The sequence below is a fragment of the Natator depressus genome, chromosome 15, assembly GCF_965152275.1.
Source record: "Natator depressus isolate rNatDep1 chromosome 15, rNatDep2.hap1, whole genome shotgun sequence".
NCBI lineage: Eukaryota > Metazoa > Chordata > Testudines > Cheloniidae > Natator > Natator depressus.
Genome location: NC_134248.1, coordinates 10,935,846 through 10,960,124, shown reverse-complemented (window position 1 = coordinate 10,960,124; position 24,279 = coordinate 10,935,846). Strand labels below are relative to the sequence as shown.

Sequence of the window (24,279 nt, the reverse complement as noted above, 5' to 3'; positions counted from 1 at the left end):
AGTAAATGACAGGTCTGCCTCACCTACTTGAAAGAAGACATGACAGGCATCACATTTTGTGGTGATTAGCCTCGGGCGCTTCTCACAGGCAGAGGACTTGAGGTGGAGCGACTTTAAACACCCAGCAAGAGTGATAATCCCCAGAACAGCACCGCCTGAAGAGTCTGATTGCTGTTAGGAAAGGAAGCTTATGAATAATAATAAAGGAAACATCAGGCTGGATATTAGAGACATGGTATCAAGCACTGACAGCCAGAAAGTGATCCCCATTTACATCCAGAGCCTTAACTCCATTGTTTAATCCAAAGTTACCTGTGCCCTAGCCTCTGAACACATTCATCTGTAGAAGAGCAGATTATGACAAGACAATTACTAAAAAATTGATTTTGAACTTTAAAATATCCTTTGACTGCAGGATATTTTACACATAGGACACTGTGGTACCTGTGTGGAAAGGTATAATATTCACTATCTGGAGGGTAATGTGATATTCAGTGTTGCCAGCTCTTATGATTTTATTGCTAGTCATGCAAAATTGGTTTTTCTTTTCCTTGAAGCCCCAGGTCCCGGCATAATGTGATTTCATGAGTTTCTTGACTTTCATTTAAAAGAAAAAGTAAGTCTTTAACCCTTATGTTTGTGGAGAAATGCTTGAAGTTGTGCCCTATATGCACCCTAAAGGTTCAGAAATCAGAAGACAAAGAGAACCCCAAATTTTAAAAATCTCATGATTTTTAAGCCAATCACATTCATTTTTATTCCCTAATTCATGAATTTTTAATGCTTGGGGCTGGCAATACTGAGTATCTTTATATAATAAAGTATAGGTGCTCACCCAGGGATCAGGGTTTTATACAGAGTAATGTGACAGGTTTTTTCAAACAAGTTAAGGGAGTGTTGAGCTTGACAGTGTTTCAGTGGAGGCCAGCTAATGCTCAAAACCATCATATTATACTTTCCTACCAAAAATCCTACACTTTAAAAAAACATTAAAAATGGCACCCTAGTGTAGCTACTCCAACTTCTGCCATGAGCAACACACAATTGAGGGAGTTTTGTGTTGGGATGGGGAGTGAGTTGGAGGGAACAATCAATCTGCATCTGGAGGTAAGTCTCTAGTGTAGAAAAACTCAATGTCAGCATGTCTGGAAATAATCAGTTATTTGAGCCAACCAATTCCTCACTCCCATATAAATCTTCAACATTCATTACCACCCTGCCAAAATAGGGTCACCCCTATGTGTTCTAGAAGAGGTTGGCATTTGGTACTGGGAAGCTGAGGTATTAGGGACCACATAAGTAGACAGAATGAGATGGACATGCCTTTTGCTAGCCCTGTTATTGCACCAGCAAGTGCCTAATGTATAATTCACCCTGCCAAATTCTCAAGAGACTGAGATAACAGTGTAAGAGGAGCCACACTGTGTGTAATGCCAGCTCCTGTGGCAGTGCTGAGTGGAAACTTTGCCACCTATGTGATTCACAGACAGAGAAAAACCTTCATTGGCTCTGGGTTAGATTCTTGACCCACCTGTGTATACTGGGTTTGAAATGAATCTGATCCACAAAATAGACTCTTGATTTGGATTTCCCATCTTAACTGTAGAGTCTGGGTTGTACTGTGAGCACGGAGTCCCTTGCAGAGGATGGTTCTCTTTGGTTGCTTGAATTTAGACACAGGCAGCCACTAGTGCTGATGTGCAAAAAGCACATGCTGAAATGTGGAAAAGTGAGCTCTTCCAGGACAGTTGGAAAGTAAAACCAGATGGCCCCTGTGGTATAAGAGAGAAGAAACGGGATCTGAGCTGTAAGTTGACTTGATGGAAACTGGTTATGTCTGGAGATATTAGAGGCAAATTCATCTCTGGTGAAGGCATTGGATTTATACCAAGGCTGAATATGGCCCTTCAAGCAACACAAGTGTGGGGACGGGTTGGAACTCCTCAGTCACATAGCACCAACTGTTGGGTTTCACAAGGTACTCTGGAGGCTCCAGCTTAGGTGGCATGGGATAGATAACTTGGATCTATCACCCCCCAATTACTTCTCTGTGGGAGAGGGCATCTAGCTCTCCAAGGAGGCTGCTGTGTCCATCACTGGAGACCCTGGTGTAGGACCAGCCAGCAGCAGCAGGAGTCATCCCAAGTGCCATTCAAACTTCATCCCCTTGGGGCGGTTGGTTGAGTCAGTCAAGCAAAGACAACAAGACTTTTTTAGTTTGTTCCTATCCTTGTGAAGTGCAAAGCTAGAAAAGCGACAGCTGTTTCCAATCCCTTTGACTCAAGTGTAAACACATCTTGAAAAAACTGATAATATTAAACACACAAAAAACCCAAAAGCCCTCAAAAATGGGTCAGATGTCTCTGGAGCTCTCTGTCTCCAAGCTAATTACAGCAGATGCCCCCAGAAAATTGTTTCCTCTGTGCTGGTCCCAACTGGGTTCTGGCATGTGTCCATGAGCTACCCAATCAGCTCAGCAGTAAGGAAAAATGTGTGCTGATGTCCTCTCTTGAAGCTTCATTCACATACTGCACCTCACTCTCCTTCCCAGCGGCTCTCATTTGTTGTGGTCAGTGGGATGTTGCAACCACAATTTGATCAAAGCTGAAACAGACAGATGGGCAGCTCTCTGTCGGAGAGGGTCAGCCATGAAATTCAGATCTGTGCACCCCAACTAGTCAGTGAATGGCATACTCTTGGCACCAACCTGACACCAGCACAAGCTTAGACCCTCCAGCTGCCAATCAGAGTCCCATCCCTACACAGCCAATCCACTGCAGCTCCCCTCCTCCCTGTCAAAGGTTGTTGCTGCTGCTGCTGCTGCTGCCCTGCCAAATCCCATGTAGCAAGCACAGATTATATAAAGTCATCCCTGGATGCCTGTCCTTGTGCCATCACCCCGTGAGCTGCCTGAATGACGGATGCACAGGCAAATGGTTTTCATTGCCTTCCTCATTAGGGAAAGAAGCACTGTTGTGTGGAAGATATCACTGACTCTGGGTTGCAGAGGCTTGACAAAGAGCTGCTAAGAGAGGATTGCCCAGCTTTCAGTGATACCAGCGGAACCATTCTGCAATACGTTAGGATCCCTTACTAATATCCATATGGGAGTTTGTGGAGGGAAAGCAGGAGGCAAGAATCTGCTTCAGAAGACTGAGCCTCTTATCTCCAACCCAAACGTGATGGGGAAGGGACAGGGCAATCTATCTATATATGTTAGGTACTTAATTATATGGGCCACATTAGCACAATACCCAAGCATCTCACAATCTGAGTATTTTTTATTTACCCTCACAACACCCTGTGAGGTATGGAAGTGCTATTATCCCCATTTTACATATGGGGAACTGAGGCAGAGACACTAAGGGCAACACCTAACTTCTAGGTACCCTGCCACCCAGTGGAATTCACAGACCTGAGTTAGGCAGCCAGGCTCCCCGTGCTTTGTATGGGAAGAGGTAGGAGCCTAAGAAAGGAAGACTTGTGGCACCTTAGAGACTAACCAATTTATTTGAGCATGAGCTTTCGTGAGCTACAGCTCCGATGAAGTGAGCTGTAGCTCACGAAAGCTCATGCTCAAATAAATTGGTTAGTCTCTAAGGTGCCACAAGTACTCCTTTTCTTTTTGCGAATACAGACTAACACGGCTGTTACTCTGGAGCCTAAGAAAGGCAGTCTCAGAAGCCAACAAGCTGAGCAGGGAGCTACCTAAGCTAGCCTGGAGTGAAATGCAGAGGAAAGAGGTAGGACATAGAGCCCAGATCCACAAGGTATTTAGACATCTAACTCACCTTGGTCTGGGCCTTTGGTGCCTGACAGGCTGGAGAGAGCTGTCTATCTCCATTTGGAATTCTCTCCCACGAATCCTCTCCTGAAGCAGTGGTTCTCTGAATGTCAGTGCCATCGAAATATTGGATTTAGTTGCCTAAAGAGGCAGTTAGGCACCAAAGACCCTTTTTGAATCTAGCCTTAAGTGATTTGCCCAGGGTCACACATGAAGTCTGTGGTAGAGCAGGGAACTGAACCCCAGGCTCCCAGGCTAGCACCCAACCACCATCCTTCCTCTCTAGGTTGGGGTGCTCAGCCCTCCCGAAAATAATCGGTAACTTAAAATTTGCCCTTGATTCAAGCATCTCAACCTGTTACCATGGCTGATATCTCTGTTTTCTGTCCTGAACCAATGGATGATACATTGATACCAAGGAGTTCTACATCAGGGGACCTCGTACAAAAGCTGTCTTCCTGGACAGGCAGCCAGAGCGTCTTTGGAATTTATCCCCATGAGTTGTCCTTTGAGGTAAAGCCTGGAGGCTCCTTTGTTGGACACTTAATCAACTTTAGCAATTGCATCTGGACTGCCCTGGTATCCACTTGGCACTGACCAAGGTCTCAGGGTCCTGTCCCACCAGCAGGCATTGAGCCCAGTGCTATCTGAGGAGCTTGTTCTAGAAGGGAATTTCTAAGGACATTACAACATACTGGGTCCGTGGGAGTTCTCCCCGTAGCATCACTGAAGCCTTACAGATGGCAAGAGGTTAAAGGGCTGCCCATTGCTGATGGGAGCTGTGTGAAGAGGAACAATTTTGGAATTCCACATAATTAATTAATAACTTGCATTTAGCTTCAGAGCCATGAACAAATATAAACTAACTAGCCCTTCTAACACCCCTCTGAGGCAGGTACTAAATATGTATTTTATACAGTGTATGTACATAGACTAAATTTAGACCAGATAAGTTGCAAAGTTCCCATACTGGGAACCGTGAACAATCTTACACTACGGCAACTAGTATCCTAGCCTTCTCCCTAAGTGAATTAACTAGTTTGGAATCAGCTATGCAGAAAAGCAGCTTGAGGGCTGCTAATGAGAAGTGTGCTGCCCCTCCATTCCTGCTTAAACCTCTCACTCTGAAACAACTTTTCTATGTTTATTGGAAGTTAAGGCTATCCAAGAGGGTGCTTTATACGGTTACCCCTTCAATATATACCAGTGAGTAAAGTATTACTATTATTCCTATTTTACACATGGACAAACATGGGGCTCAATAGTTTAGGCTCAAATCATCAAGGTGGTCTCTAATTTTAGATGTCTCAATTATTGAAAGCCTACCTTTAAACACCTTGAAACTGATGTTCAGACATGCTGAACACACCTACCTCCCATTCACTTGAACTGGCATTTAGGATGCTCAGCCCTGTTAAAACATTTTTGCCAAAGTGACGAGCCCAAGACCACGTTTTCAGTCAGCAAAACAGAACCTAGGAGTCCTGACTTCCAGCCCCCTGCTCTAACCACTAGACCATGGCCTCTCAAACAAACCTTCCACATGGTAGGATAAAAGGGAAAGGCTTTGAAGATGCTCTGAGCAACATCTCTGGCAGTTCCAGCAGATAAGCCAACAAGTACAGGCCCTCAGCAGCCTAGGCAGATGCTCTCTCAGCTCTGCCACTATATAACAGAAAGGGGGCAAAGGAAAAATGGGTGTTGTGCCCGTTTAAAAAAAAAATCATAAGACATCACATCCTCTTTCACCTGAAGAAGCTTCCTGTTAATTAGTGACTAGCTTGAAAGGCTAATGAGCAGCAGTGACATGTGAGCTGCTAAGCAGGATCTGCTTTTATTCGGAAGTGTAAAGGTCAGGACAGACTTGTTATTGATCTGAGGGCCCTGAGCTCAAGGGGAAAGGGTGGGAGTGGAGAGATGGGGAATGAGGAATGAAAGAAAGGGACCAGAAGCTGAGAGTGGATTTCCGAGCCCTTAAAATGAAAGTCTGTGCAGAAGCCAATGTGCCTGAAGAATGTGCTCTTCTGTCTCAGTGACCTTGCAAAATGAGACACAGAACAAAAAGCTTCAGGCAACAGCAGACGGAGGCTTTAAAAGGCAGTTTTAATTTTAGACGGATTGTTTTGTATGTTCAATCATGGGGTTATTTTGGGATAAAATGTACTTACACTGGAACAAGATTAAGGAGTTATTTTTCAGCCCCCTAATATACCTGGGACTTAAAATAATAACAGGGCCTCTAAATCCAAACCAATTCTTCCCACCCTGGAAGCACACCCTCAGCCCACCGAGGTGACTATGGCATAAGAAAAAAATTCCATTCTCCACCTTCTGCTCTCTCAGTGTTAACACTACTAGTGCACTGCACTCAGAGCACACCCTTGATTCAAGGATCTCAAAGCCCTTGACAATCTTTAATTAAGTCTCACAACACCCCTGTGAGGCGGACAAGTATTCTTAGCTCTGCATGGAAAATGGAAACACAAAGCTGTGTGTACCAGAAAGACAGTGGTAGAGTGAGGAGCAGAACTTAGATCGCCAGTTCCTAGTCCTGTGCTGTAACCACTACACTTGCTAGCAGTTCCCTTTTCAGCCCTAACCTGCAGTTATGAGGAAGACATTTGCATTATGTCATATCACACTGCAGTCCTTCTGGGATTCCTCTCGAGCTGCCAGCCCATCAGATGTTGATGAGTTCTCCCTCTGATCTTTTTGGGCTGGTCTGCTCAAAAGGATCCAGGTCTCAGCTGCTAAGGACACCACCCAGTTGTGGAATCTGGTATCTGATCCCTAAGCTGATCTTCCCATCCACACACACACACACAATGATCAGAAGTAATTGACTGGAGATAGAGAGGGATGGATGCACAGCAGGATGGGCAAACTGATTGGAAGGACAGATGGATTAGAAACACCAATCTAAAAATCCCAGTCAGAGCCTTGCTGCTATTTTCAACAGCTGTCCTGGGCCAGTCAGTTACCCGACACTGGTCTGGTCTACACTATAGAGCAGGGATCAGCAACCTTTGGCATGTTTCAAAGTAGCAGCCGTGTTAGTCTGTATTCACAAAAAGAAAAGGAGTACCTTTGGCATGCGGCCCGTCAGGGTAAGCCCCTGGCGGGCTGGGCCGGTTTGTTACCTGCCAGGTCCGCAGGTTCAGCCAATCGTGGCTCCCACTGGCTGTGGTTCGCCGTCGCAGGCCAATGGGGGCTGCGGGAAGGGCAGCCAGCACATCCCTCAGCCTGCGCTGCTTCCCACAGCCTCCATTGGCCTGGGACAGCAAACCGCGGCCAGTAGGAGCAGCAATCGGCTGAATCTGCGGATGCGGCAGGTAAATAAATTGGCCCGTCCCGTCAGGGGCTTACCCTGATGGACCATGTGCCAAAGGTTGCCGATCCCTGCTCTAGAGTCAGGTCTACACTAAAATGTCGCTCCCATTGATGTAACTCGCCCACTACATCCACTGAATAACTCCACCTCCACAAGAGGGGTATAGTCAATGTCGATATAGTTAGGTCAACAGAGTGTCAGTAGACACTGTGTTCCTTACATCGACTGTTGCTGCCTTTCAGAAGCCATCCCATAATGCCTCACACTGACAGTTAAATCTGTGTTCCTGGTGAGGACATGCACTGCCGACACAAGGAGTGTAGTGTAGACATGCAAAAGTGATTTAATTACTGCAGTGGCTGTATGTAGACGTAACTTAGGTCGACATAATTTTTACTGTAGGCATACTCTTACACTTTGTCTACACTAGAACTTCCTTCGGTATAACTTACATCGCTCAAGGGTGTAAATAATCCAGAGAAGCTCTCCCACCAACATAGCTACCACCTCTTGTGGGAGGTGGAGTAATTAAGCCGATGGGAGATCTCTCTCCCGTCAGCTTGGAGCACATTCACCAGAAGTACTACAGAAACACAGCAGCGCTTCTGGTGTAGATGTAGCCTTAATCTAGAGCGAAACTGGCTATATCAGGAGATCATGTTTTAACATCATTAGATCTTACATTATGACCAAATAGTGTTATATGCACGTTATAGACTCATATTAAAAAACAAAGCTCTAATATGGCTTGGTGACATGGTTATTATCTGGTTTAATTGTAGCTATACAGGAAAGTTCAAACTGCATTATAACAAGGATAGAGCACTATTATATTACAACCTAACTCTTAAACCCATTACTTTAGCTGCATAGATGGGGGCCAGGAGGTATTATGAGGGATGCACAGAACAGATATTCCCATCACAAAGTTGCTCCAGTTCTGCCTTCTTCCTCTCACTGGGTCCCTGTGCTATATTCCCAGCTCTGTCACTAACTCACTGAGAGCAACTCACTTAACCTCTTTGTGCCTTTGACTCTTTCTGGGACTTGAACAAGTCACTTAGTGTTTATGTACCTCAGTCTCTCCTTCTGTAAATGAGGATAAGAATAATAGAGATAAGCCAATAGTGAGGAAAACATTCACAAATATTCTTTCAAACTTGAAAGTTAATTTAGATTTAACCATATTCACATCCTTTACATTCACTGCCCTTGAATACTTAACTGCCACAAATCCTCATGAAAAATTAATTTTTAATAGTATATTCGCTTGTAAATGTCACATTTTGCACTGGTTTGATTAGTTACATAAGTCATCCAGTCAGGGAATAGAAACAATACCACACGACTTACAGAAACAGACCACACAGCATACATTGCAAATTTTGAATGGAAAGTATTTCATAATTCACAAACTACCCTCAGACCAGGAATTTTTCCAATGAAAACATTTGTCAGTAATTTCAAATAGCTAATACATTTGCTAATTCTGAGATATTGCAGATAGAGAACAAGTATAAATTCATTATGTAAATTGTTCATTGCAGTTTATTCACCCAGCTCTTCCTGATACAAATCCAATCCAACCCCTTACCTCCTAAACAAGGATGGCCTGAGGAGTAATTAGGTACTATCTATAAAGCCTCTTGAAGATGAAAAGTGATTTATATACCAGGGATCAGGTTCTAGATCTTGAAGTCAGCTATGAAAGGTTAGACCATAAATGCAACTGGTAACACCTCTCAGAACCAGTTGGGGCTGTTTGGAGATGAGCTTTCCTTGAGACCCCCCCTGGAATGAAGTTGGTGAGATAAGAGGGACTTCAGCTTCCCCTATTCACTTTTCCAACATCCAGGCTAATGTCATAAAGACTCATTTTTAATGTCCCTAAATGCAGGCAGATATGGAATTGAGTCAGAGGAAGGTCAGAGCCAGTTTGCGTCGACCCATCCTCCTGAGGCCCTGAGCAGACACAGTGGAAGGTGAAGCACATTATGTCAGCTCCTGCAGGCCTGGCTGAGGGCTTAGGCTGCTGAGCACCAGTGTTCTGGCCAGCTGTCTCTGAAGTGGAACTGCTTAAAGGTCAAGGATGACAGAGGATGCTAGAGCTCCATCTCACAAGCAGACTCCTCCTCTGCCTGCTTCCATCCCCACTCTGCATTTTAGGAAGTTTCAGAATAAGGTATGTCTACAGTATGAAATTATTTCAAAATTATTCTATTCGAAATTTTGGAAGCTATTTTATGCATTCGGCCTTCTGTGTGCCCACTAAAGTGCGTGAATTTGGTGGAGTGAGTCCACAGTACCAAAGCTAGCATCAAATGTCGGAGCTATCCCACAGTTCCTGCAGTCCCCGCCGCCCACTGGAATTCTGGGTTAAGCTCCGAGTGCATGATGGGGCAAAAACATTCTCTCGGGTGTTTCTGGGTGCGTGTCATCAGTAGCTCCTCCCTTCATGAAAGCTACAGCGGACAATCGTTTCGCGTCTTTTTGGCGTGCAGACGCCATTCTGCTTTCAGCAGACAGTGCATTGCTGCTCTCCTGCTACTATGAATCCACCTCTCATTTCCTCTCATCTTCCTATGTAATCTCTACTATCTACTCTTTCTCTTCCTCATCGAATGCTTCCGCTGCCAATTCTGCTCAGCCATCGTAAACCGAGCAGCACAGCTTGACCATAGCATCCCGCCTGTTTTCATCGCACACGTCCCTCCTCTCTTCGTATTCATGTAACGCTTTACGCGACTCCGCAATTGTTCGCCGCCACGCATTCAACTGGGCCCTATCAGTGTGGGAGGAATGCATGAGCTCGGCAAACATGTTGTCCCGAGTTCGTTTTTTCCGCCTTCTAATCTGGACCAGCCTCTGGGATGGAGTAGATAGGGGCCACGTTGAAACATTTGCACTGGCTGCGGGAGGAGAAAAAGGGAGGGTAGTATTTTAAAAGATACATTTTAGAGAACAAAGGGGACACTCTTTCTCAGTGAAACAGGCAATTCATAGTACACAGCACAGGTTCTTTCTGTACAAGGTCTCATTTTGCCTCTTATACTGAAGTGCCTGCCACTTTGGTGTGAGTAAGCCATCACATGCGGCCGGACAACAGAATTCACCTTGCAGGCAGCCATGGTAAGCCCTAGGGGCACGCAGGGTCCTGCTTCTTTCGCATTCATTTCAGTGCTTTCAAACTGCCGGGCCCCCTTTCCCATAGCAAGCAATGCCTGGTGGGTTTGCCATATAAAAGGAGGGCCTGCGGGCTCTCTGGGATGATCGCTTCACACAACACCCCCCCCACACACATACAAATACACACACCGCGTGGCTCCGATGATGCTCTGAGCAGGGATGAGCCCTTTAACCTAAACGCGAACAGCCCAGTGTGGCTGGGTTTCCCCCCACCCCCCGGCTCCAATCAAGCTCTCACTCACCAGAAGTGCCCTCTCCAGGGTCATGGTCCAGGAGCATGCCTTGGGAGTGGGGGAAACTATTGGCTCCAGCGTTAAGAATTGTTCCTGGTTAGGGGGGAAAACAGATTCCCCACTTGCCACCTGGGCGCTGTCCTCCTCCTCCTCCTCCTCTTTGTCCTCCAAAAGCTCATCCTCCTCGGTCCATGCTACTCCCACCTTGCAGGTGTCCATGGACAGTGGTGGGGTAGTGATGGTGTCACCCCCGATAATTGCATGCAGCTCACAGTAGAAGCGGCATGTATGGGCTGTGACCCAGAGCGCCCGTTCACCTCCCTGGCTTTTTGGTACGCTGGCCTGAGCTCCTTGATTTTTGTACGACACTGCTCTGTGTCCCTGGAGTAGCCTCTTTCCGTCATGACCCTGGAGACTTTAGCGTACGTATTTGCGTTTCTTTTTTTGGAACGTAGTTCTGCCAAAACAGATTCATCTCCCCAACGGTACCTCCCGTTCGGACCATGCTGGAGCTCGTCTGCGAATCCGGGACTGCGTGGTCTCTTGTGATGGTGGACTCTGCACGGTCGCCTGTGATGGTGGACTGTGTTGATGGTCACCTGTGCTGATGGTGACCAAACAGGAAATTCAAAAGTTCCCGGGGCTTTTACTGCCTACCTGGCTAGTGCATCGGAGTTCAGAGTGTTGTCCAGAGCAGTCACAAGGGAGCATTCTGGGATAGCTCCTGGTGGCCAATATCGTCGAATTGCGTCCACAGTACCTGTAACCCGGAACTGCGATCACGATTTTAGAGCTACTCCACTTGCCGAGCCCTTTAAATCGAAAAAACTGGTTTGGTCATGTGGACAGAATCAGTTTTATTTCGAAGTAACTCGGCTAATTCCAAAATAACCGCATACTGTAGACCAGGCCTAAGAAAGGGAAGGCCAATGGGGTTAAGAATACGCTGAGATGTTTCCAACAGACTTAGACATTTTGGGGGAAGATCATTGGGTGTCAGCTAGAATATATCTAACTGCAGTCCTGGTAGAAGCCCTGACATTCACTTATGGGTAACAGCTCTGGGACCTGCTATGGCAACTCTGAAACACAGTTTCTTCAACTCCCCAAAGCATGTGGATTTATATCAGTCACTTCTTGCACACTCTGTATTATTGATGAGATGGACTCAATATACAGATTACAACTGAAGACATGCAGCCTGGTGACCTTTCCCAATTAACCAGTTTATTCTCTAACAGTCCAAGATAAAGATTTATGTTTATAGACTGTCTTTAATCCAAAGTTCTCAAAGTGTTTTACAAACTATTTACAATGTGCTTAATACGCAGTACAGAGAGGGGACACTGTCACCCCCCACCCTCCTTAACACTGGGTGACTCCATTTTGAGGAGACACCCGAATCAAGAACAGCTTGTCTCCTATAGCATTTGTTAAGGTCTCCCGCAGCAAGGCAACCCCTATCCACTGACACAGCAATTCTCTCAATTTAGTCTTTATCCTGAATCGCTCTCCTGCTGAACTTCTCTATCTTTAACACACACACCCCCACCCTCTCTCAGTAGACACCTCTCTCTCCTCATGGCTGTTTAGCCCATCCTTCATCTGTGTCCACACTAGTGCATCAATTCAGGCTTTAACAGCTAGTGAAGTGTCTTTGTTGAACTCATCTTTGAAAAGCAAACAGTGGTGACCAACACTATCTTCAGGGTCAACATGCCCAGTTATACTGGGTCCTGGATCTGGAAGCCATACAGAAAACATAGCAATTGTAAATGTTCCTGAGAAGAAAGGGAGCAGATGTTGTCAGAGCATAGACATACCAGGTCCAGGAGGATCCATCTTAGTCCTGTCAGCAGGTTCAGTGGAGGTTTGCAGCTCAGCAGAGATCAGATGCTTTGGGCATCTTCACACACACAGAGGAATCATCACATCAAGGCCTACAAGGAGCATTCTCTCATGGTTAGAAGTGAACTGGAAGTTAGGACTTCTTTCTTCTATTTCTGGCTATCTCACAGACTTGTGTGCAAGTTATTTAGTTTTTCTCTGACTCAGTTTCTCTCCCTGAAAAATGGAGATCATACCTACCTCACAAAGATGTTAAGAGGCTTCCTAATTCATTACTTCTTGTAAAGTGCTTTGAGAGTCTCACATAAATGGCACTACAGGAGGACATTTCATTACCAGAAAAAGATACTCAAAGAATTTTTCTACTCAAAGCTGTAGGGTGAAGGGGTGTAAATTGGATTAATAAAGGAAGCCTGGTTGCAACCTAAACTATGAAGAGATTATCAGTCCCTCCATAATCATTACAAGGTGATGAAGAAATCACCAGAACAGAGCCCAGTGCAGCTAGGCCAGGGTTGTCCTGCCAGTTACTTTTTCTTGGATCATCGATGCTGTCACATGTTATGTTGATGAGGGTACTGTGCAGTGAATATACTGAGTTCCTCTTTTCCAAGCAAGATAAGTGCCCTGTCGAGCCTGACCAGAGTTAGGAAGCATGTTCTAACACGGGCATTAATTGCAGATGGAACAGGGATGGCTCAGGGCTGCTTTGTGCATCTCTACCACGTCAGCAACAGTGAAGCACAAGTGACATTCTGCAGGAAATGAAGCAGGACAGGACTCTCTCTAAACACTGTTTCCCCTTTGCTTTCTGTGTCTCTCCTAATCAGCCTCCTGGACTGAAAACAGAAGCCTTCGCTGTGCACAGGGCCAAGCCCTGAGCATGCACAGTGCACATGTCCTATTGGATTACAGGGCAGAGCACACTCACGTGGCCCAGTTTGTCAGAGACTCAGCTGTGTCTCTGCAGAAAGTAAAAGGAAGGAGGGGGGTATATGTGAAAGCAACCTGCGTCTGCACATTACAGTCAGAAGGCTGGAAACAGGATTCCACCTGGGGCTGTATAAGCAAGCAGATGTAAATTGAGACTTTCTGCATGGGGGAGGGGCACCTCAGGGTGATAACTCAGGACCCCAGCCTATAGGCAGGAAACTTGGTGTATCTAAAGCAGGAGACCTAAAAGTGGAGAGGACAGATCAATATTACCTGCGGGCTTACTGCATCTATAAGTGGGATGAGTTGCAGACATTGTGAATTTCCCTGAGAGCCCAGGGGATGGGAAGACGAGGTGAAATCATCTGGATACTGAAACACAAGGTAATGCAGTAGAGACCTGCTCAACACATTCCATCACATGGATGATTTAGCTGGTGTTGGTCCTACTTTGAGAGGGGATTGGACTAGATAACCTCCTAAGGTCTCTTCCAATCCTAATATTCTATGATTCTATTATTCATGAGGGAAGCAGGCTTGATCCATGATATTGTCAGGGCAAGATGATACCCTCTCATCATCAGTCCCATCACCTGTAGAGGGCAAAGGTGAAGGGCTCTCAACAAACCCATTTTGGACTCCATGCTCCCATCAAAGCTATTCACATCACAATCTGTAACTGCCATAAAAGCTTGGCAGAAAAACATGTGATCCCAGGTGGAGGGGAGAGGAGTGAAGAACGAAAAACCAGATCAAGGGAGTTGGCATCCATTTCAGAGGGCAGGAGTTTATCATCCAGGACAGTATTTCCATTGGGTTTATTGCTATTCTCTCTGCCTAGAATTCAGGTCATGAACAGCGATGTTTCCACACTGAATTAACAATGAGCTCCCACTTTCCCCTAAATCCTTTCCTTATAGCATGCCAATAGTCCCACATGATTTCATTCCAAGGACCACTCTGTGAGAGGGAGTCCATCCCATGAATCACATGCCAGACCAATCAGCTCTCCCCCCCCCCGACAATGCTCTGCCCCCCCCCCCCAACCTCTCATATCTAAATACTTTACCTGGTCTCCTATTTTACTCCTTCTCTTTCAGCCTCCCCAAAGGTGACCAGATGTTCCAATTTTACAGGGACAATCCCAATTTTTGGGTCTTTTTCTTCTATAGGCTCCTATTACCCCCCACCCCCGTCCCGATTTTTCACATTTGCTGTCTGGTCACCCTAGCCTCTCCACACCTCTCCCAATACCAAGGCTTCACAATCTCCCAAGCATAATTTTCTGCTTTCTGAGGTGGTCTATCAGGACCAGAGTCAGACTGAGAACCACTACATTAGTGTAGCAGGAAGGAGGAGCTCTGCCACTTGGATTTCTGTGGCTGTTTTTACCTGGTGAGACAAAGAGAGATACAAACCAGGATTCACAGTCCCAAAATTCACAGGCTTCTATGCCTTCTCTAAGGAGAATCTCCAATAGGTACTAGTAATATGTTTTTTATCCTGTGGGCTATCAGAGGAACCCACAGTCTAACATTCCATCCAGCAGGGGCAGTGCTGAGCACACACACCAGTCAGTACAAGACTACAGGCAGGTTCCACAAGGCGTGTTGGAGACAACATTGATACTCTGTGTCACTGGCTCTGGGTCTCCCCACATCACAGCCAGCACTGGGCTGGAAGTGGAAAGATCCAACCATGGATGTAGTGGCATGGAAATCCCCTTCTAGTCATAACAAAATGTTCTCCACAGCATCTGGCCCTGTGGAGGACTTTCTCAGGCAACGGTCTGTGACCAACAGAGGCAGGCCCTGTGAGAAAGTGTGACGTTACTGACATAACCTGTAACCACATAAATCGTTGTTGCAACCTCTGTCATATATTTGCAGAAAATATTGTACAAAGGTTGTCGTGTAAGGTGTCTATGGAAAGGTTATGATTTGCTGATTATGATTATGCTATCTGTATATATGTATCATTTTTGTAGTTGAAGTTATGAACATTGGCTATGTTCTTGTATATCAATGTGTTTTGATTCTAAGCAGCCTCAGTGAAGCATTTGGTCAGCTTCTTGAGAAGGGACTATTCTCAGTAAGTGCCCAATCAAGAAACACTTAGCTGACAATCAATTTTGGGAAACGCCAATCCACATCTGAGCTTTTCTGGGAACGTTCAAACTAACATGTAAACAATGGCATTGGCCTGTAAAGTACTGAGTCATGCATGGACATGTGGCTTGCCCATGTAACTCCAGGCTCCATCTTGCTGCTGTGATTGTCCACAGGGCAGAGGATATAAAAGGCTGCTGCATCTCCTCCATTTTGTCTTCAATACTGCTTCTTGCTTCTGGAGGAACATTGCTACAAACTGAAGGTCTGAACAAAGGACTGAATGACCCATCCCAGCTGTGGATGTACTCCAGAGACTTAATTTGAATCTGTACTTTATTGCATCACTGCTACAAGCCTGAACCAAGAACTTTGCCATTACTGTATGTAATTGATTCTATTTAACCAATTCTAGCTCTCATCTATATCTTTTCCCTTTTATGAATAAACCTTTAGATTTTAGATTCTAAAGGATTGGCAACAGTGTGATTTGTGGGTAAGATCTAACTTATATATTGACCTGTGTCTGGGGCTTGGTCCTTTGGGATCAAGAGAACCTTTTTTCTTTTACTGGGGTATTGGTTTTTATAACCATTCATCCCCATAATGAGTGGCACTGGTTGTGATACTGGGAAACTGGAGTGTCTAAGGAAATTGCTTGTGTGATTTATGGTTAGCCAGTGGGGTAAAACCGAAGTTTTCTCTGTTTGGCTGGTCTGGTTTGCCTTGGTATGCAAAGGAACCCCAGCCTTGGGCTGTAACTGCCGTGCTTTAAGCAATTTGTCCTGGTTTGGTACTCTGAGCTGGGTCCCACCAAAGCCAGTATTGTTACAGAAGGCCAAAGTACATCAGCCCTACCAGAGTCTCCATGTGCGAGATGGATGACAACCTGGTAAGCAAAAGATGCTGATTATTGTTTTTATGATTGGTTTTCTCTTAAATTCTTTTGTTTTGAATAAATAGTACTTTGCTTCACGAGAGCTGGTTGGTCACTGAATAAACCCTGTTGTTGTCCCTGAAAGAGCAAAACTGCAGGTGCTGAGCTGAAGTCAGATTGGCTGAGGTGATCACTGTGAATTACAGGAGTTTGAAGCCTAAGTCCCTGGTCTGGAGGAAGATGATTGCAGAGTCCCACCTGGAGAAAGGTGGCAGCTGGAGGCTTGAGACCTAAGTTCTGTGCCCTCAAGAAGGTCATGATGGGGTCAGAGGCAGAGTTAACATAAGAATTGTGACACACTCCCATTAGCTTTAATAGGTGACAGGATAAAGCTTGCAGGATCCATCATTCACTGCCTTCAGTACCTGCTCAAACTAGTTATGTTTGTATTAATCATTAAGAGAGGAGTGTTTGATGGTAGCAGCAAAAGGACAGAGGCCCAAAGGCTGCATACAGGGGAGGGCAAGACGAGGGCGATGGATACGGGTGACTCATGTGCAATGTCCTGTGGAGCCATCTCACTCCTCGGTCTTTTATGAAACTTCCAGGCTTTGTGCAGCCCAAGCTGTACTTAGTGAAGAGGGGGTGAATGGCAGAGAAGCATCTTTTTGTGTCTGCAGATCAGTAGCACAAGCACAGACAAGCAGATTTTGAAGTGTAAATGAGGTTCCCCACAGGTTCAGGCAGACAGGGAAATAGAAGCCACAGGACACTGCCTTCCTCCCACTCTACTTGCTCAGCCAATTGTCTCTCTCAGAAGGAAGCAGTAAACTTCTCTTGTATGAACCCACCAGGATGCACAGCAGGCAGCCTAGGGAGCAGAGGAAACAGGAGAGAAATGGGAATTATTTTGCTGTATTACCAGATGTGCTGCCACTGCTGCCATTGACTGTCAAACTGAAGACTGAAATCTAGGATTGAAAAGTCTTGTGTATCTGAGTTCAAAAGACTACTCACAGAGTTTAAGGGGAGAAGGGACCACCAAATCATCGAGGCCAGTGGTTCTCAACCCAGCGAACGTGTACCCCTGGGGGTATGCAGAGTTCTCCCAGGGGGTACATCAACTCATCTAGATATTTGCCTAGTTTTAATACAGGCTACATAAAAAGCTCTAGCAAAGTCAGTACAAACTAAAATTTCATATTGACAATTACTTGTTTATACTGCTCTATATACTATACACTGAAGTGTAAGTACAATATTTATATTTCAATTGATTTATTTTATAATTATATGGTAAAAATGAGAAAGCAAGAAATTAGTCAGTATAGTGTGCTGTGACTTTTGTATTTTTATGTCTGATTTTGTAAGCAAGTAGTTTTTAAGTCAGGTGAAACTTGGGGGTGCGGAAGACATATCAGATTCCTGAAAGGGGTATAGTAATCAGGAAAGGTTGAAAGCCACTGATCTAGGCCAACCGCCTGTATATACCACAGGCTACAAACACCACCCAGCCACACCCACACCAAGCCCAACAACCAGAATTAGACCAAAGTATTACTGCTCTCAGAAGACAAACTATTATGTGCCACAGGCAGAGAACACGAGGGACTAAGGTGTTGTCAGCAGTTGGAAATGGAATCGGTTGGAGATGGAACCTGAAAATGGAGTCGGGCTGGATGTAGTTTATGAATAAAGGACCCTATTGCTCACTGTGCTAACTTGAGAGCCTTGTTGTTACTGTATGTTCTTGTTCCCATTCCATTAAATTCAAAGGGCAATTGGATTGTGGGAAGCGTAACAGGTAGGATCTTGAGTTGAAGCTTGGCAGCTCTACAGGCACAAACCAGTATAAGTTGAGGAGCTGGCTGGGATCCCTTCAAAGCCAAACCCTCCCCATCATCCCATCAGGAATTGCAACCAGATGGCACATCTCTGTTCAGTTCTTTATCAGTATAACCTCCAATGACAATGTCTCCTCCTCTGCACCAGCAAATTGGTGACAGTGCCAGAGCAATGCCTGGCTCCTGCAGTAAAAGCATGGTACCCCTCAATCTCCTTTGAATAATGAATCCTTTAGTGGGTTTAATACAAAACAGTGCAAAACAAAGAAAAGCCACAGAGACGCCAACCACACTTCACCCATCAATGGAACCATGGAATTCCCTGTCCAATACCATCCACATCTACCCACTGCTCAATGCCATGGATTATGCCATGCCTCAGTGATTATCACTTAGGACTGTAGAACACCCCACTCAGTGCCATTCACACTGCAGCTTTCCTGGAGCCACAGGGCAACCTGTCCAATGCAATCCATGCCCAGTGCCCATCACTCAGGGTCACAGAGCTCCCTGCCCAACACCGTTTATACCCAGTGCCTATTGCTTGGGGCCACTGACCTCCTTACCCTATGTCACCTATACATGCCTGTGACTTGGAACTACCAAGCTCCCTGCCCAGTACCACCCATACTGCACTGGTTGCCCCAGTGCTCACTGCTTGGCCCCATCCACTTCACACATCACAGTGGAGCTGACACTTAGGCTCTTTCCCTGACAGTGGGTTCAGTTTCAATGCCTTGGACATGTCTTCATTTGAGACCCCTTTGGCTTTTCTCTATCTTCATTCCAAACTGGTATCAGCACTGTGGCTGAATGGGGGATGAGGTTCCCATCGTACAGCGACACAGCAGAAGCTTCTTCACCTCCTCAAATCCAAACTGCTCTACATCCCAGGCTTCTGGACAGGCTTCTACTCTTTCAGAAATCCTTTCACTAACCACCCACCATGCATTTGGAACTTTACTTACATATTGGACAAACTGGGATTAGGGAAACTTGATTTACATAAATCCCTGTAGTTTCCCAGAGTGAGGACACAAAAGTCCTAAAGTTCCAAGGACCAGTTCTTACTGGGAGACCATGTGTTTGTGACTCCCACTGGCTGCCCGAACTCCATTACCAAGAAAAGAGCTGAGGGCTGCCTTAACTTTCACCTTTATCAGAAAATAAGTGGATAGGGTGAGAAATCCATGCCAATCCAAGGGTGGGATCAGATCTAAGGACAGTGGGGGCCAACCCTTCCCCATCCAAAACCAGAAACATTTTCAGCTTTTATTTTTTGCACTAGAACCAGACAAGCCACCATGAAATCACTTATCGAAAATGAAACTAACTTCTCTAGAGGAAAGAACTTACTTGCTAAGGGCTTGCTTATGCTTTCCTTCCTGCTTCTCAATTTTTCTTTCATTTATCCTGATGCTTTTCTTCGAGCTTTTCCAAGCCAAGTGTTTCCTCTACACTCACGCTTCTCTCCATTTTCATTTCTTTTTCTTCAGAGCATTCTTCCTTCCTGATTTGTCCTCTCTCCCTACCTTTTTCCCCCTTCAGTCTTCCCTTCTCCCCTCTCTGCCCCAGCCCCCCATCACCATCGTTCACACCCCTGTGCTCTTACTCCCCTTTGCTCCTCTCTCCTTCATTTTTCAACCAAGGTCCTCTCGCCCCACCGGGCTGGGCGGGGAGCGGGTGCACTCACCCCCTCACACACATGGGAATGGCAGGAGTCTTTCGGAAAGTGAATGGGTCACAGTGGCTGGGTAGGGTTCCATGGGCCAGCGGAGAGCGCTATATCCTCGGAGGGGACCTAGGGCAGATCCAAGCCTCTCACCGTGGAGGAGGGCCTGTGACGGGGCGGGGGGGGGGAAGAAGACCTCGGAGGGCCCCGCCCCGGCATGGCAAAGCGCCTCTAGAAAGAAGATGGGAGAGAAACAGGGCCAGGGGCTGGGGGGCAGATGAGGACAGAGGGGCCAAGGGCGGGGCCAGGGGTCTGACGGGACCTTAGTCAAGCCAGCCAGCCCGCCCGCCTTGCCCCAGCTCCCACTGGCCGGAGGAGGCGGGGCAGACGCGGGGACCCGGGAGCCGAGGGGCGCTGTGCGATGCTCTGCTGCCACCGCGTAGGGCTAACGCTGGGTCTGGGGCTGGGTCCGGGTCTGGGTCCTTGGGCGGGAGCGGGAAGGCAGGGGATGCGCCGCGAGGCGCTGCCCGGGCTGCCGCAGGGACCCCGCGGTGAAGGGGGGAGGGGTGGTTACCCGCGGGCTAGTGCCCCTGCGCTACCAGCCGGCAGCGGGAAGCGCGCAACCACCAGCGGTCTGCTGCCGCGCGCGCCGCTCAAAGCCTTGCGCACGAGGACGTAATGCGCGCGCGCCGCTCCCTCGCGGTGTTTCCTGCCCCTCCGGCTCCGCCCCTGCTGAATGTCGATTGGCTGTAGCGCCCACAGACGACACTCCCATTGGCTGAGCTGAGTGTTTGTCTGGGTCGGCCTGTCGGGGAGGCTGGCGCGCGGCCGGAGGATGAGGAGATGGTGCGGTTCAAGCACAGGTGAGGCTGGCGTCTCTGCTCCGCTCGGCGTGGTCACTCTCCCCCCCGCCCCTAACGCGGTGCCTTGCGCTGTAGGTACCTGCTGTGTGAGATCGTCTCCGAAGACCCCCGCTGCCGGCAGTGCATCGACGAGCGGGCGGTGAGCGCTGCGGCGAAGGATGCGGTGGCCCGGACCCACGGGGACTACGGGCTGGCCTGCTGCTCCATCTCCTTCACAGGTCTCCGGCTGCCCCTGCTCCCGGACCCCCTTTCTCGGGGGACTGCGCGCACCCCAGAGACGGGGTCGGGGGTTGCCCATTGATCACTGGACGTAGAGCGCGGGGTGTTTGTTTCAGTGTCACAAGGGGTGGGTGAGTCTTGAAAAATCACCAACAAATGTGTGTCATTCCTGCGCTAAGCGGGGTCTCCGACCGATCCGGAATGGGCCTTTCGCCCCCACTTCCCAAAGCACTGCCCGGGGCTGAAAGGAGATTGAAGTGCAGTCCCTTGGCTCGTGGCAATTTTTCTGTCTTAGCAGCCCTTGATGAAAGTGCAGTGCGTTGTCGTACCCATCCTCCTGACTGGAGGCGAGTGGCTGCCAGGTAGTGAGGCTTGGGAAGAATCAGCATAGGCCCTTGCTGTGTCTAGTCTCCTACTGCCTTTCATGCTGTGGCTGCACAGCCAGTAAATATGTAGAATTAGTTCTGGAAAACATTTGAGGCTTTGCCTCAGTATAAGCTATTTGGAACCTCAGGTTCTGTAAATAAACCAGAATTTCTGAAATAGGATATGATGTTCAAGTGATTAATGAAAGATCAATTGTTCTAATCAGCTGTTTTGTGTGCCCAGTGAAATATCTCAATGCCTATACAGGCATAGTTCTCTTACGTTGCCGAAAGGACTTCTACAGGCTCCTGTGGTCAGCTCTTCCCTTTGTCACTTACTTAGAGAACAGGAACCAGCGTTATTCCTGTTTCTTCAACACACTACATGTTGGAGGTAAGATTTTCAATAGGTTTTCTTTGGTGGCCTGTCTTACTAATTCCTCCTAGTGCAGCAAGATCTCAGAACTTTGAGATCTTGAGTTTCTTATTACTCTTGTAATGATTAGGAGGGAAAGAGCCCTCAGTTATTTAATGTTTTTCCAGTTATATGACAGATGAAGCCCATGTAATGCCTCACTGAGGCTAGCATAAACTCACTTCTAATAGGTCATCCAAAAGCAAAGACATTCTTCATTCTGCTATGGACTCTAGAAGCTCTGCTGGTTTTTTCATTATGCTGAGTTATTCACTCATCTGTCCTCCATTATTCTGTTACTGCTTTAAAAACAAAGGCCCTCCTACTTTGCAGATGTGACTTTATTCTCTCAACTTCACTACTTACAGCAAAGAGCTAGCCACCCTGATCACATTTTGGTAATCTGCCATCGGGGAGCTGTTTTGATCAAATCTCAAGTGGAGGAAAGTGGTAACTGAGTCCCTGTCAAGAAGTTTCGAACAGGGAAAGAAGGCTGGAGGGATAGTAAGAGTTCTTTCATTGTTTAGCACTATTTCTGTAGCTGATTAATATTATAGCCTGTGTTGTTCTTGCTGTTTGATCCACTACAATCCTACTTCCAGCATGAGCAGGGAGACTACATTCTAGCAGCATTTAAATGGACTCTTGTGCTACTTTGTTGCATTTAATTTGCTTCAGCCCTCTGCTAACATGCAGAACTTGTTCCCTTGTTTCTCCAACAGGGACAATAAGAACATGTCAGAAGTTCCTCATTCAGTACAATAGGAAACAGCTGCTGCTACTATTGCACAACTGCACCAGTGAAGGTAAGCAGCTGCTCCATTCATACATTCTAAAAGGGGCCTTGTTACACATGGACTTTATGTTGTATGATGCATTTGTTGTTTCTCTCCTGTCAGTCTGGTTATTTGGTAGAGCTGGGCTCCTCAGTTGGTCAGTGTAGTTATGTGAACTTCTTGTACTTCCCTCTATGTGAAGGCATGTTGAATAGTGACACTTTTCATTGTGTACCTCACCCTCATTGTTGCAGAGGAAAGACAGTCCATCCAGAAGTCAGTGTTAAGCTGTTGCCTTAAGGAAGTGGAGGAAGAGCAGTCTCAAAGTGGGGATGAAGATGATGACTGTGCAGAGACAGACTGAACATAAACCTAAAACTAGTGCAGTGCCTTCTGTGAGACAATCGGATAACTTCCAGTTAAAAGATGTCCTGGGCTTTCTGCCCTATGCTGAGCAGATAAGGATTAAGACATCTCTTGCCCAACTTTTTTAAACATTTGATTTTTTTGGAAATAAAGCAAAGGGTAAAATGTTGTTTTCTTGTGAAATCACTGTGCAGCAGCTTAAAACTCAACTAGAGCACTCTTTAGGTTAAACTGTTTAAGCAAGAGTTTGAATCTCTTCAAGCCAAGAGGGGGAAATGGAGTGGTGGCTTTCACCAGGTTGTATAGCAGAGGAATAGTGGTAGGTTAGCTGTCTTTTTTAATGGCATGGGAGACATAAGCAAGCTATTCATTGGAATTATTTGAAGAATGGAGCAGTGTTTTGTTGTTTGTTTTTTTTTTAAGCAGGTCCAAAGACTTCTAAGTTAACCTCCAACTACACACATCTATGGGAATCATCATAGTACTGGATCAGGCTTGCTTTTTATAGTAGAGATTAAACTTACTTAGTATCCTATAGAGGATATTTCTTTGAGTATGGTTAAATATATTGCCTGCTTTTGTAGTCTATGGTTAACCTGTTTCTAACTGTCAAAGAGTAAGTTTGAGCAACTGCTCTACTACCTTAAATAACACACTAATAGCTACCTGTGGTTTTTGATTGAAGTGTGCTTATAGTGTATTAATTCACACTGCTGAGGAAAGGTGAACCATTTCTACTAAGAGAATGTGAAGCCCCCCCCCCAAAATGTTTTCCCACTATCTATGAAATCCTAACATTAGTAAGGTTGAGACTGCAAAACACCTGCTGTAGAGGGCATCACAAATCAAGGTTAAGATATTCATAGCACTCAGGGAAGAACAGGAGTTGATGGTGTAAAAGGAAAGTTCCCATCACTGAACTAATTCAGCTCACATAGAAGAGCTAGTATAGACAAGGCTTCAGTGAGCTGCCAGCACCTTCTCTAGACCAAAACTATTCCACACAACCTGGCTGTTGAAGTTTCTCTTAAGTACAAGAGCAAGTAGTGGCACGTTTTCAGTTGAGTCCTAGTGTAAGCAAAGCAGTTTGCTCTGGCAGATGGAGAGACACTGAGTTAGTGTCAAATAAAATGGTTTGCAAAGGAAGGGGTATATGTTGAACGTTTGCTGAAAGGTTCTTAATAAGTTTACTTTTAGCCCCATCTCAAAAAAAAATTGGAATGGGTTCAGAAAAGGGCAAATTATTAGGGGGTATGGAACAGTTTCTATATGAGGAGAGTAACATGGGGACTTTTCAGCTTAGGAAAGAGACAACTAAGGCAAGATATGACAGGCCTATAAAATCATGACTGTTGTGGAGAAAATAAGTGTTACTTATGCTCTCTAGCACAAGAGCTAGGGGGCCACTAAATGAAAATAATAGGCAGCAGGTTTAAAAACACAGCAAGTATTGCTGCAC

The 24,279-nt window shown here is 46.2% G+C and overlaps 1 protein-coding gene across 1 annotated transcript; it reads left to right on the top strand.

Moving 5' to 3' along the window:
• The first annotated feature begins 20,615 nt into the window (after positions 1 to 20,615).
• Positions 20,616 to 23,189, top strand: POP5 (POP5 homolog, ribonuclease P/MRP subunit). The gene is made up of 5 exons (XM_074972562.1): positions 20,616 to 20,679; positions 20,755 to 20,897; positions 21,508 to 21,657; positions 22,401 to 22,484; positions 22,709 to 23,189. The coding sequence occupies exons 1-5, from the start codon at positions 20,660 to 20,662 to the stop codon at positions 22,816 to 22,818; spliced, it is 507 nt and encodes a 168-aa protein (XP_074828663.1). The 5' UTR covers positions 20,616 to 20,659; the 3' UTR covers positions 22,819 to 23,189.
• Positions 23,190 to 24,279: the final 1,090 nt, after the last annotated feature.